The 13,599-nt window shown below is 46.0% G+C and overlaps 1 protein-coding gene across 1 annotated transcript in view; it reads left to right on the forward strand.

Annotated features, from left to right (window-relative positions):
• Nucleotides 1-13,599, forward strand: part of LOC121001380 (cat eye syndrome critical region protein 2) — a 57,389-nt gene that overhangs the window by 13,359 nt on the left and 30,431 nt on the right. Inside the window, exons 2-6 of the mRNA XM_040432455.1 lie at nt 6,043-6,137; nt 6,275-6,458; nt 6,535-6,668; nt 12,281-12,364; nt 12,506-12,558. Of these exons, the coding sequence (XP_040288389.1) occupies nt 6,043-6,137; nt 6,275-6,458; nt 6,535-6,668; nt 12,281-12,364; nt 12,506-12,558 (550 nt within the window). The remainder of the gene's footprint in view (nt 1-6,042; nt 6,138-6,274; nt 6,459-6,534; nt 6,669-12,280; nt 12,365-12,505; nt 12,559-13,599) is intronic.

The raw sequence follows: 13,599 nt of genomic DNA on the forward strand, positions 1-13,599 counted from the left end.
ACCACCAAGCGATACTCCCAGTTGCTCCTATACAAGTGAATGGGAGCGCATGTGCAGCCCCAGCTCCCATTCATTTCTATGGAGCAGACGGAAATAGCGGTGTCCCCATCGAAATCGATGGAGGGTGGTTGCGCATGCGCAGTGCGCCCTACATTCATTTCCCCTGCTTCGCTCTATCAGACAATGGGGGCATATCCTAGCAAAATGCCCCCATTGTATGTGATGGCAAAACCCTTTTAGGTGTTTTGCAGTCCTCAAATTGTGGATCCCGGCCAAGTTCATGCCTCCCATTTATTTATTTATTTATTTATTTATTTATTTATTTATTTATTTTAGCTTATGTAGACATGTCCTATCCTTGTCCTCAAACGGCCAAGAATAGAACATTTTTTATCTTTTTTTTTTGTGGGGACGCGGAACTTGAATGGATTCGCATTCGACCTGCAAAAAATGCGGATCGGATGTGGGCCAAACATACAGTCGTGTGCATGAGCCCATTATTGGGAACAAGTGGTTGGCTGAACATTCATTCCTGATTGACCCGATCCTCAGGCGGTGTAAATGGGCTTTCATCAAGAGGATTCAATTTGATGAGTGCAGGGGCTTAGCCATAGAGGCTGCAGAGAGAATGGGCACATCCAAAGGCTCCTCTATAACATAAAAATATGTCACAAATGATCAGTAAGGGCCCTGATGTTGTGTGAGGCTGTATAAGGGCTCATGCACAGGGTCGTAGCCGGTTTTGCGTTCCACAAAACACGGATAATGGACAAGAGCTTGCAGTCATGTTCTATTATTTTTGCAGGGCCGCGGAACGGACTTGCGTGTGCCATCCACATCTTTTGCGGCCCCATTGAGGTGAATGGGCCCATGTGTGATCCGCAAAAAATGCAGATCGGATGCGGACAAAAACTACGGTCGTGTGCATGAGCTCTAAGGTATAGGGATCACAGCACTACTTGTATATATGGAGAGGCTTTGAATCAAGCATCTGAAAGGCTGGAGGGTTTCTGGGAAGCAGGCTTTGGCCAGGTGAAAAGTTCAGCAGGACATCAGTGTGGAAAGGGGGATGTGGAGGGTGAATGGAAAAATGTGACGTAAATTCCCATACAGGACAGTCTACATGCTAAACACCCCCCTCCAGTTCACCAGAATAGTGGTCAACACCAGCACAAATCACGGTGTCAGTGAGAGCCATAGGCTATTGTCCAGCCAACTCCACGGCAGTGCAGTCTGGCCGCCTGGTGCCCATTTACCTTCCGATTCACATTTTGTGATTTTGTTGCATCTTTTAGCTGCAATTTTCAGGAAGAAAAAAAGAAAAGGAACACCACTGTTGTGCAAAATCCAAACATTTTAGTTTTTGTTTTTTCCTCCAGTAAAAAAACCCCAAACAAAACTTGTAAACCGTGAGATGTGAATTAGCCCTTCACATTTAATTACATTTCATTCCTCACCACTGTTAGGATCTCTGCAGGCTTTCATTCCTGGATACATCTGTAAATGAGCTTTTGCCCTATGAGGGTGAGATCATATGTTGCAGTCACATGTGAGCGCACCTAAATAAATTGGACCAAACTGTGCCATATTCCTATGCCAGTTTTTGTCATAAAAAGGTTTTGTGACTTTTTACGCCGTCCTTGCCATGGGGGCTGGAATATTGGCCCCTGCAAATTTACTAATTACTGGAAAAACTTGTAAATGTTGGTGAAAAACTACTCTACTTAGGGAGTGGAGTATTTTAATATATAATTACTCCAGGCGCATGGACCGCTGTAGATGCGCCTAATTGAGGATGAGACCAAGGCCTTATTATAAATGATGCGCATCCTTTGGCAGCGCAGGGGGGAATCAAAGACTGGCATTGTATGTAAATGACCCCCATTATCTGCAACTACCCTAGCAAAGGGTGTAGCCTAATGGTACAGCTACACAGCGATTTTGCTCCCAAGTATCGCAGTGTGAGCGGCTGACATAGGAATGAATGGGGCAGCAGTGCGACTCGCATGTTTGCTGTGACTGTGCCACTCAAATCACAAAAATCCAACACTGCTGGATTTAAATTTTTTTTGCAATTCGCATGTTGTGATTGCAGCAAACCTGCAAGCTGCTCTGCGACCCCATTCATTCCAGAGTGTCCATCATCCAGCCTGAGCCCCTGTGATAAATCTGCTGCAGGTCTAGACCGTCTGTCTAAGCTTACCCCATCTATAGGAATAGTAAATTTAGGCCATTGCATTTCTTGCTCTAATTTGCTCAATATTGTAGGAAAATGATGTGGGATTAAACTCTCGAGTCAAATCTAAGGCACGCTGCTCCTCTGACCCGAGCTCTCTGCATTGTAATAGTTTATGATGCTGTTAGTTCCTGCCTGACCGCAGGTCTTCTGTACTGTGCTAAGATAATACCCTGAGTACAGTACAGTAAACCTGGGCTCAGGCAGGAGCTCACAGTATCTTAAAGGTATGATATTGGATAACCCCTTTAAAGGTACTATTACATGGAGCGACTATTGTACCGATTCTCGTGAAAATGGCCGAGAATCGTGTGATGTAATAAGTATGAACGATTGAAAGCTGAGCGATAAATCGCTTCTTTCTCGTCCATCGTGATCTTTCTGCATGCTATACAATTATCGCCTGTCGTATAGTATGTAGTCGTCTAGTCGCGAACAATCCACTGCATGGCTTGGGGCAGTGGCAATAGGTGTGTCTTTGAAATTTACTTCTCCCCCCATCTTGAAATGGAAATACGTTACCGGATGGGGAATGCAACGTACAGTAGGTGGTTATCAAGTGGTGTACACCCATCACCATGACTTCATCCATTGTCAAACCTTTTATTCTACCTGAAGACCAACCTCTTGACCAAGTATCTGTCCACCATCTTTACATGTAATAAAAATTAACTATTAAAAAGCGAATGAGGGACAATCGCAGGTACGGACAATTATCGATACGTATAATGAAGCTAAAGTTTTGTCGCTACATCTTCGATCATTTATCGTTATCTGTAGGACATCTGCTAGTGTAATAGTACCTGAAGTCATTATGATGCTGTGAGTTTGGGTCAGAGGAGCAGTTGTCAGTAGTGTTGAGTGAAACGAGCTTCCAATGTTGCATCCGAAGTCGCTTTGTTCAAAACTTCGGATATGTCTCCGTACAGTATTAAAATGCACAGCCTCCAATGAGCCAAAGTCCGTATTCGCGAAGGCGTGAGACTTTAAAGATCAACTAACAAAGTTATTCAACAAAGTGGAAAACCACTTTAAAACTTGGAACTGAACCCGGCTTTGGTTCCAACTGGTACCTCTGAGCTGAAGCTGAGTTCGGTTCCAAATTTTAAGTTTGTTTTCCACTTTAAAGAACAACTACCGAAGTTATTCAACGAAGTCTCGCACGACTTTGCGAAAAACTGACTTCAGCTCATCAGTGCCCGTACATCTTAATGCTGCACGGAGATCTCCGTACAGCATTAATCCGACGTTTTGAATTAAGCGACCTCGGATGTAGCATCCAAAGCTCGCTTCGCTCAACACTAGCTGTCAGTCCAGGAAATGCAGCCATTATACAGAGTGTGTTTCCTGGACTGAACACACTCGTGTGAAACTGGCCTTGCACTATTCGGGGGTAATTGCATACCTGCTGGCCTTACACTAGTTGGTCCTGCTTCTCTGATAAGCAGCAGGCAGTCGTGGCTCTTCTGGAGGTCTCCCTTGAAGGTACAGTCAGGTGGAGCGCTGCCACGTCATGTGTATATAGCTACCCTCACTGATGGTGCTATTTCATAGTGAGGACAGCGTGGTCCAGTCCCCCTACTCTAGACTAAGGCCTCTTTCACTTGACCATGTGTCCCCCGTGGCCATATTGTGGCCCGCATATAGTGGGTCCACAGAAGAAACAGGGCACCAGTCGTGTGCATTCCGCATCACGGATGCAGACCCATTCACTTGAATGGGTCCGCAAATCCGGAGATGCAGAACGGAAGCACTACGGAGTGCTTCTGTGGGGTTCCGTTCCGCAAAAAGATAGAACTTATTCTATCTTTTTGCGGAACAGAGGGATCGCGGAACCCATTCAAGTGAATGGTCTCGCAATCCACATGCGGCTGGCCCACAGTCGATGCCCGTGCATTGCAGACCGCAATTTGCGGTTTGCAGCATGGCCACGGGGGACACACGTTCGTGTGAAAGAGGCCTTACGCTGAGGTGTGATACATTTTTCTTCTTTTTGGGCGCATGTTTGCAGTTCTCTAATATATTCTGCTGCTACCCCAGCCAGGTCCTACTCCTTCAAGTATTCTCCTCTCTTTATCCATATATTCGCCTTTTAGTCTGTGCGTGAAGTTTGCAGGCGCCTCGATCGTTGCACCCCCTAATTCTCCGGCCTGGCTGTAGGATTTGGTGACAGATGGGCAGACACTTGTGCCTCTGTGCTGCAGAGCGGACTGATTTAAGGGGCAGGGGCTTACAGTCTTGAGCGATGTCACTAATGACCTGTTGTGTCAACGTCTGACGTTGGTGTTGGAGTGAGATCCCCTTCTCTCCTGTCTCTTGTCCATTGTCTGCCTCACCCCAGGAAGACTCTGTACGGCTCCAGTGCTCGGCAGGGCCCAGGGCTGCTCTTAATGGCCTTTTCTTCTATCAGCTCTTTCTTTTCATTGCGTGTTTGTTTAATTCTGCTGCGTGAGGGGCTTCTGCATGTGCATGCATAATGGTAGGGCGGGGGTCCATCAAATGTCCCCCACCCCTCCCCTGCTGCCAGCCTGTCTGTCTAAAGTCACAACAGCAGAAGTAAGAGGACTCTGTGTAGTTGCAGTGACAGCTGGGACTTTTAACCCCTTAAATGCTACAGAGCCCTGTGCTCATCTCAAGCCTATTGTGCCCGCAGTTCTAGGTACAGTCTGATCCAGTGCAGCAGCTGATTGGTAGTGTTGAGTGAATTTTAGGGAAAAATCGATTCGCAGCAAAGGCGAATTTCACTGTGCTTTGTGGTAGCGATTTTCCAAGAATGACGGTACAAAAAAAACAAATAAACGTCTCCTCTGTTTGAGCGCAAAGAGCACACCGGCATCTTGATTGAAGATCTCGTACGAAATCCTGTGCACTGTAATGTATGACGTCACCACGGGGCGCGTGAGATTTCGCGCTAGATCTTCAATCAAGATGGTGATGGTCGTCTCTTTGCGAACAAACTGAGGAGGTATGTATGATGCCACGATCAGCTATGAATGCGGCATCTGAGGGGTACAATTATGGTGGGCGGAGCAATTGCCGCTCCCTGTCATTGTACCCACTACTTACAAAGATATGCGCTTCGTGACTAAGTAATTCGTCATAAAGAGAATTTTTCTTTTGTAAAATTCGGCAAAGCAGCCAAATCAAGTTTTTGAATACTTTGCTCATATCCAGTGCATACAAGGCTGCAGACGAGTTTTTCTTTTGATCAAATTTATTTAGCAGCCTTCCATAAATACGGTTTATTCACCGTCTTATGAAAAGTTTAGCATGTTTTAGATTGATGCTTGCTGTCAGTGAATGGGAAGTCTCCCAGCTCAGGGTTCACTACAGTTGTATCCAGTCCAAAAAAAATCCTCTATGTGCTAAACAGCCCAGACCGATAAATTTCATCTGCACTGGTACATTCTAACAAATTTTATGTCTTTACCTCACAGAGGATTGTCTGGATGGGATACAATGGTAACAAACCCTCAGCAGTGAAGAGTATTTGGTCTTTGAGTTTTTAGCTCATGGGTTCCATTTCACTGACAGCAAGCAGCGATGTAAAAAATAAATAAATTGGTTGCAATTTTGTTGGTGGTCTCTCACAATCCCATGTTTTCCTACCTGGTCTGGGGGTGTAGGTTAGATATCTCTGCTCATCTTGATCTTTATGGTCCATGAATAGATCAAACTTAAGCAGAGCAATGGATTAGATTGTGAGATAGGATTGGTGGCTGATAAAGGAGGGCGCTTATGTAGCGCTGACGGTCCGGTAACTTTTTTTTTATTTTTTCTTTTTCTTTCTTTCTTTGTTTCTGCAGGAATTGGAAGATGCATTGTATCGAGATGATGTGGAGTTCCTCAGCGAGCTCCTGGCCTGTCTCTTGCAGGGCTGCTATCAGCGACATGACATCACGTAAGTGCAGTGGGGAATCGACCGACAGACTTTTTTTTTAACGTGACACAATGTTCCCTTCTTTCTCACTCCTCTGGGTGCTTGTTTCTTTTCATACTTGCTCCTCATCCTCATGACTTCTTCTGTCACTCTGCCAGGCCTCAGACCTTCCACATATACCTGGAGGATATCATTAGCTACCGTTGGGAACTTGAAGAAGGGAAGCCCAACCCACTCAAGGGGGCCAGTTACCACCAGCTGCCACTCTGCACAAGGCTGGAAATCCTGCACCGTCTGTGCGACTACAGGCTCGATGCAGATGACGTCTTTGACCTCCTTAAGGTTTGAATCCTTTTATCCCCCTTCAGCTCATAATCTAAACTGTACAAAACCACCATAATTAGTATCTTATTATCAGGGTCTGGATGGGGACAGCCTGCGCGTGGAGCCGCTAGGAGAAGACTCCTTGGGGAACTTGTACTGGTATTTCTATGGGACCAGGCTCTACAAAGAAGAACCATCCTGGGAGAAGAGACAGCGGGCACTGGAAGAGTAAGGACTACAGGCATTATAGATCCTCTTTACACAGCTCAATTCTCTTGTGTTCACATTTTAATCCAATTTTACAATGTACTATCTAAATAGTCACTGTGTACATACATTACTTAGGGTACTTTCACACTTGCGGCAGGACGGATCCGACATGCTGTTCACCATGTCGGATCCGTCCTGCGGCTGTTTCGCCGTGCCCCCAAGCCGCCGCTCCGTCCCCATTGACTATAATGGGGACGGGGGCGGAGCTCCGGCGCAGCACGGCGGGGCACGGCTTAAGGCCGCCGGACTAAAATTACTGCATGTCAGGTTTTTTAGTCCGGCGGCTTTCTCCGTGCACCGCCGTGCTGCGCCGGAGCTCTACCCCCATCCCCATTATAGTCAATGGGGACGGAGCGGCGGCCCGGGGGCACGGCGAAACAGCCGCAGGACGGATCCGACATGGTGAACAGCATGTCGGATCCGTCCTGCCGCAAGTGTGAAACTAGCCTTAGGCTGGGTTCACACCTGAGCGTTTTACAGCGCGTTCCTACGCGCTGTAAAACGCTCAACAGGCAAAAACCAATGATTCCCTATGGGCATGGTTCTCACCGCATGAACGCGCTGTAAAACGCCCTATGCCCCAAAAAGTACAGGAGCTTCTTTGGGGCGTATTGTCGCGCGTTCCCGCACATAGACTTTGCGGGAACGCGCGACAATGGGCGTTTGCTTGTTTCCTCATGCGTATGTAAACGCCCGATTAAAAACGCCTGTAAAAAGCGCATACAGAGTACGCTCAGGTGTGAACCCAGCCTTACCCTGTACTAATCCCGAGTTACATCCTGTATTATACTCCAGAGCTGCACTCACTATTCTGCTGGTGGAGTCACTGTGTACATACATTATATTACTTATCCTGTACTGATCCTGAATTGAGGTGCATTTACATGGCCCTAAAATCACGCAGATTATCGGGAACGACCGTTCCTGCGAATTGCGAATGTTTTTTCCCAACAATCTGGCCATGTAAATGTGCCACTGATCCTTTCGTTTATGCAGGCACCACCGATCATAGTTTTTGGGCAGCAGATTGTGTGGTCTAAAAAGCGATCTGCTGCTCAGAAACCATGATTCTCGCAGTAGCGATCCCTTGTGCTTCCCAACAATTGGCCACTCTCTTGGCCCATGTAAGTCCAGCTTTTCATCCTGTATTATACTCCAGGGCTGCACTCACAATTCTGCTGGTGGAGTCACTGTGTATATACATTACTTATCCTGTACTGATCCTGAGTTACATCCTGTATTATACTCCAGAGCTGCATTCACTATTTTGCTGGTGGAGTAATGTGTGTGTGTGTGTGTGTGTGTATATATACATTACTTACTGTGTACTGATACTGAGTTACATCATGTACTATACTCCAGAACTACACATACTGTTCTTCAGGCTTCAGAGCTGAAGTCTTCAAGCATTCCCGGCTTGCACTGGAGATTTGTTTTACAATACAGTCATATAGTTAAAAACTAACTGCCCACTGAATTATAGAATATAGGAATGTCTTTCTACAAGTTTGCTGACTGTTTCCCCAGGTGGAACATTATACACTGCTCAAAAAAATAAAGGGAACACTTAAACAACACAATGTAACTCCAAGTCAATCACACTTCTGTGAAATCAAACTGCCCACTTAGGAAGCAACACTGAGTGACAATCAATTTCACATGCTGTTGTGCAAATAGGATAGACAACAGGTGGAAATTATAGGCAATTAGCAAGACACCCCCAATAAAGGAGTGGTTCTGCGGGTGGTGACCACAGACCACTTTTCAGTTCCTATGCTTCCTGGCTGATGTTTTGGTCACTTTTGAATGCTGGCGGTGCTTTCACTCTAGTGGTAGCATGAGACGGAGTCTACAACCCACACAAGTGGCTCAGGTAGTGCAGCTTATCCAGGATGGTACATCAATGCGAGCTGTGGCAAGAAGGTTTGCTGTGTCTGTCAGCGTAGTGTCCAGAGCATGGAGGCGCTACCAGGAGACAGGCCAGTACATCAGGAGACGTGGATGAGGCCGTAGGAGGGCAACAACCCAGCAGCAGGCCCGCTACCTCCAGCAGGCCACAAATGTGCATATGTCTGCTCAAACGGTCAAAAATAGACTCCATGAGGGTGATATGAGGGCCCGACGTCCACAGGTGGGGGTTGTGCTTACAGCCCAACACCGTGCAGGACATTTGGCATTTGCCAGAGAACACCAAGATTGGCAAATTCGCCACTTGCGCCCTGTGCTCTTCACAGATGAAAGCAGGTTCACACTGAGCACATGTGACAGAGTCTTGAGACGCCGTGGAGAACGTTCTGCTGCCTGCAACATCCTCCAGCATGACCGGTTTGGCATTGGGTCAGTAATGGTGTGGGGTTGCATTTCTTTGGAGGGCCGCACAGCCCTCCAAAGATCCTCAGACCCCTTGTGAGACCATATGCTGGTGCGGTTGGCCCTGGGTTCCTCCTAATGCAAGACAATGCTAGAACTCATGTGGCTGGAGTGTGTCAGCAGTTCCTGCAAGACGAAAGCATTGATGCTATGGACTGGCCCGCCCGTTCCCCAGACCTGAATCCAATTGAGCACATCTGGGACATCATGTCTCGCTCTATCCACCAACGTCACGTTTCACCACAGACTGTCCAGGAGTTGGCAGATGCTTTAGTCCAGGTCTGGGAGGAGATCCCTCAGGAGACCGTCTGCCACCTCATCAGGAGCATGCACAGGCATTGTAGGGAGGTCATACAGGCACGTGGAGGCCACACACACACTACTGAGCCTCATTTTGACTTGTTTTAAGGACATTACATCAAAGTTGGATCAGCCTGTAGTGTGTTTTTCCACTTTAATTTTGAGTGTGACTCCAAATCCAGACCTCCATGGGTTGAAAAATTTGATTTCCATTTTTTAATTTGTGTGATTTTGTTGTCAGCACATTCAACCACGTAAAGAACAAAGTATTTCAGAAGAATATTTAATTAATTCAGATCTAGGATGTTATTTTTGTGTTCCCTTTATTTTTTTGAGCAGTGTAGTAATTTGATAGCTTTTTAAAAAAGTGTTTTTTTTTTTTTGTTTTTTTTAACCACCTCCGGACCGCCTAACGCAGGATCGCGTTCCGGAGGTGGCAGCGCTGCGCACAGTCACGCATATACGCGTCATCTCGCGAGACGCGAGATTTCCTGTGAACGCGCGCACACGGCGCGCGCGCTCACAGGAACGGAAGGTAAGAGAGTGGATGTACAGCCTGCCAGCGGCGATCGTTCGCTGGCAGGCTGGAGATGTGTTTTTTTTAACCCCTAACAGGTATATTAGACGCTGTTTTGATAACAGCGTCTAATATACCTGCTACCTGGTCCTCTGGTAGTCCCCTTTGTTTGGATCGACCACCAGAGGACACAGGTAGCTCAGTAAAGTAGCACCAAGCACCACTACACTACACTACCCCCCCCCCCCCCCCCGTCACTTATTAGCCCCTGATCACCCCATATAGACTCCCTGATCACCCCCGTGTCATTGATTTCACCCCTGTCATTGATCATCCCCCTGTAAAGCTCCATTCAGATGTCCGCATGATTTTTACGGATCCACTGATAGATGGATCGGATCCGCAAAACACATACAGGCGTCTCCCTGGAGCCTTCCAGGGGGTGGTGATCACCCCATATAGACTCCCTGATCACCCCCCTGTCATTGATCCCCCCCCCCCCCCCTGTCATGCTGCATTCAGATGTCCGTATGATTTTTACGGATCCACGGATACATGGATCGGATCCGCAAAACACATACGGACATCTGAATGGAGCCTTACAGGGGGGGTGATCAATGACAGGGGGGTGATCACCCCATATAGACTCTCTGATCACCCCCCCCTGTCATTGATCACCCCCCCTGTCATTGATCACCCCCCCTGTCATTGATCACCCCCCCTGTCATTGATCACCCCCCCTGTCATTGATCACCCCCCTGTCATTGATCACCCTCTGTAAGGCTCCATTCAGACATTTTTTTGGCCCAAGTTAGCGGAATTATTATTTTTTTTTTTCTTACAAAGTCTCATATTCCACTAACTTGTGTCAAAAAATTAAATCTCACATGAACTCACCATACCCCTCACGGAATCCAAATGCGTAAAATTTTTTAGACATTTATATTCCAGACTTCTTCTCACGCTTTAGGGCCCCTAGAATGCCAGGGCAGTATAAATACCCCACATGTGACCCCATTTCGGAAAGAAGACACCCCCAGGTATTCCGTGAGGGGCATATTGAGTCCATGAAAGATTGAAATTTTTGTCCCAAGTTAGCGGAACAGGAGACTTTGTGAGAAAAAAATAAAAAATATCAATTTCCGCTAACTTGTGCCAAAAAAAAAAAATTTCTATGAACTCGCCATGCCCCTCATTGAATACCTTGGGGTGTCTTCTTTCCAAAATGGGGTCACATGTGGGGTATTTATACTGCCCTGGCATTCTAGGGGCCCCAAAGCGTGAGAAGAAGTCTGGTATCCAAATGTCTAAAAATGCCCTCCTAAAAGGAATTTGGGCACCTTTGCGCATCTAGGCTGCAAAAAAGTGTCACACATCTGGTATCGCCGTACTCAGGAGAAGTTGGGTAATGTGTTTTGGATATATGTAAAATGACACCCCAAAACACATTCCCCAACTTCTCCTGAGTACGGAGATACCAGATGTGTGACACTTTTTTGCAGCCTAGGTGGGCAAAGGGGCCCATATTCCAAAGAGCACCTTTCGGATTTCACCACCAAATGAAAGCTCTATTAGTGAGAAGAAAAGGAGGTAAAATTCATTTGGGTGGTAAGTTGCATGACCGAGCAATAAACGGTGAAAGTAGTGTAGGTCAGAAGTGTAAAAAGTGGCCTGGTCTTTCAGGGTGTTTAAGCACTGGGGGCTGAGGTGGTTAATTGAGCCTGTCACGTTGAACATGGTGTCTGAGTTGTAGAACAGGAGAAGATAAGCAAATTTATGTATATTTTTGTGGGAAAAGATTCGGTAAAATTTGTAATTAATCCTCTTATATCTATGCTCATTCTTGGCTTTGAAGTCAGGGAGGCAGTCCTCTCTCTATAAAACTGCAAATACAGATAGCTGTCAATCCCTGATAGGACCGCCTCCTTTAGGGTCCATTCACACGTCCGTAAGTGTTTTGCGGATCCGCAAAACACTGACGCCGGCCATGTGCACATGGCTGGCACTATAATAAAAAATGCCTATTCTTGTCCGCTATTGCAGACAAGAATAGGACAAGTTCTATTTTTTTGCGGAGCCGCGGACTGGAAGTGCCGATGCGGACAGCACACTGTATGCTGTCCGCATCTTTTCTGGCCCCATTGGAAATGAATAATTGCGGAACAGATCCGGACCATTCATACGGACGTCTGAATGGAGCCTTACTTCAAAGCCAAGAATGAGCAGGAATTTAGATGAATAAAATACAAGTTATACTGAATCTTTTCCAATACAACTGTATATTAATCTGCCCAGCTGCTCCTGCTCTATATGCCGCATGCAGATAACACTCCATTTTCATGGTGACGGGTTCCCTTTAATTAAATTTTTCTTCTGATATCAGAGCAGCTGCAGAGCCAGAAAAGCCAGTGAGAAAGAGAGGACGACCTCCAAAGAAGAAGAAATTGCTGGAGGAAACTGTTATCAGGTGTGTGTGACCCATGGGGCAAACAAATGACTCCCTAAAAAAAATAAAAAATTGTGCAGTGGCTGATGCCTATTTGTCTGCAGCACGTACAGTATATATCAGTGGGGGGATTTTTTTAATCCTTTTTTTTTTTTTTGACAGTGAGAAATTAGAATTAAAGCTACCAACAGTTGAAGGATTGAAGAATGAGAACGGTAAGAGACATAAGGCATGTCTTGTGTTAATACTAGAGACGTCCGTTAATCTGGTAACTCTACAAATTTTAAGATACGTGGCGACACTGTTCGCACATGACGTGTCGCAGCCAGGATAGCAGAGTAGTGGTGATCCCATTAATTTCTGTGGGATCACCACTACTCTGCTAACCTAGGTGGGACACATCGTGTGACCAGTGTAGCGGGACCCTAATACTTCTCTTCTCAGCTGAGGGTTTGCTACAAACCTCTGTCCTTTTATGTCCTTGATACTTTGCTACAATGTACCAGTCTGAAGTACAGACACATCAGTTTAGAAAAAGTAGAATCCAGCTTCCCATAAAAGAAAAAGCTTTATTTATGTCATGATAAAGGACCGCTATTTCTAAGGTCTGAAACGCGTAGACAAAGTTTTTGTATATGATGTCTGGATATTTTTATACAAGGAAATTAAGCTTTTTGTCTTATGGGAAGCTGGATTCTACTTTTTATTTTTGAAATACTCACATGGTCGTGTCTGGGACTTCTTTCCGTGCCTCTCAGAGAGCTCACAGGTGAGCGCTGCAGTTGGTGTTTTTACATAGACACATCAGTTTAGGAATATTGTATAGAGCCCAGTGTGAGAAGTATTAGGGCAGGATGGGTTAGAGGGATGAATTGAAGATTTAGAGCCACTTAATAGAGTTGGCAGTTTTGGTTGAGTTCCCCTATAAGGGTACATTCACATGTCCGGATGTGTTTGGCAATCTGCAAAATACAGATCACGTCTGTGTTGAAAAATTTTTTATTTATTTATTTTTCTATGCGGACCCATTGACTTCAATGGCTTCGTGGTCTGCATTTGATGCCAAGAATAGGACATGGTCTAGCTTTCACAGAACGGACATATAAATGCGGAAAGCATATTAAAGACATCCTTGTGCTTTCCGTGTCCGTTCCGCAAAAGATAGACCATGTCCTATACTTGGCTGCAAAATCCGGTTCACAGACCCACTGAAGACATGGGTCCTTAGAAAAATTGTATGCAACATGGATATCATC

Source organism: Bufo bufo, chromosome 1 (assembly GCF_905171765.1).
Source record: "Bufo bufo chromosome 1, aBufBuf1.1, whole genome shotgun sequence".
In the NCBI taxonomy this organism is placed as follows: Eukaryota; Metazoa; Chordata; class Amphibia; order Anura; family Bufonidae; genus Bufo; species Bufo bufo.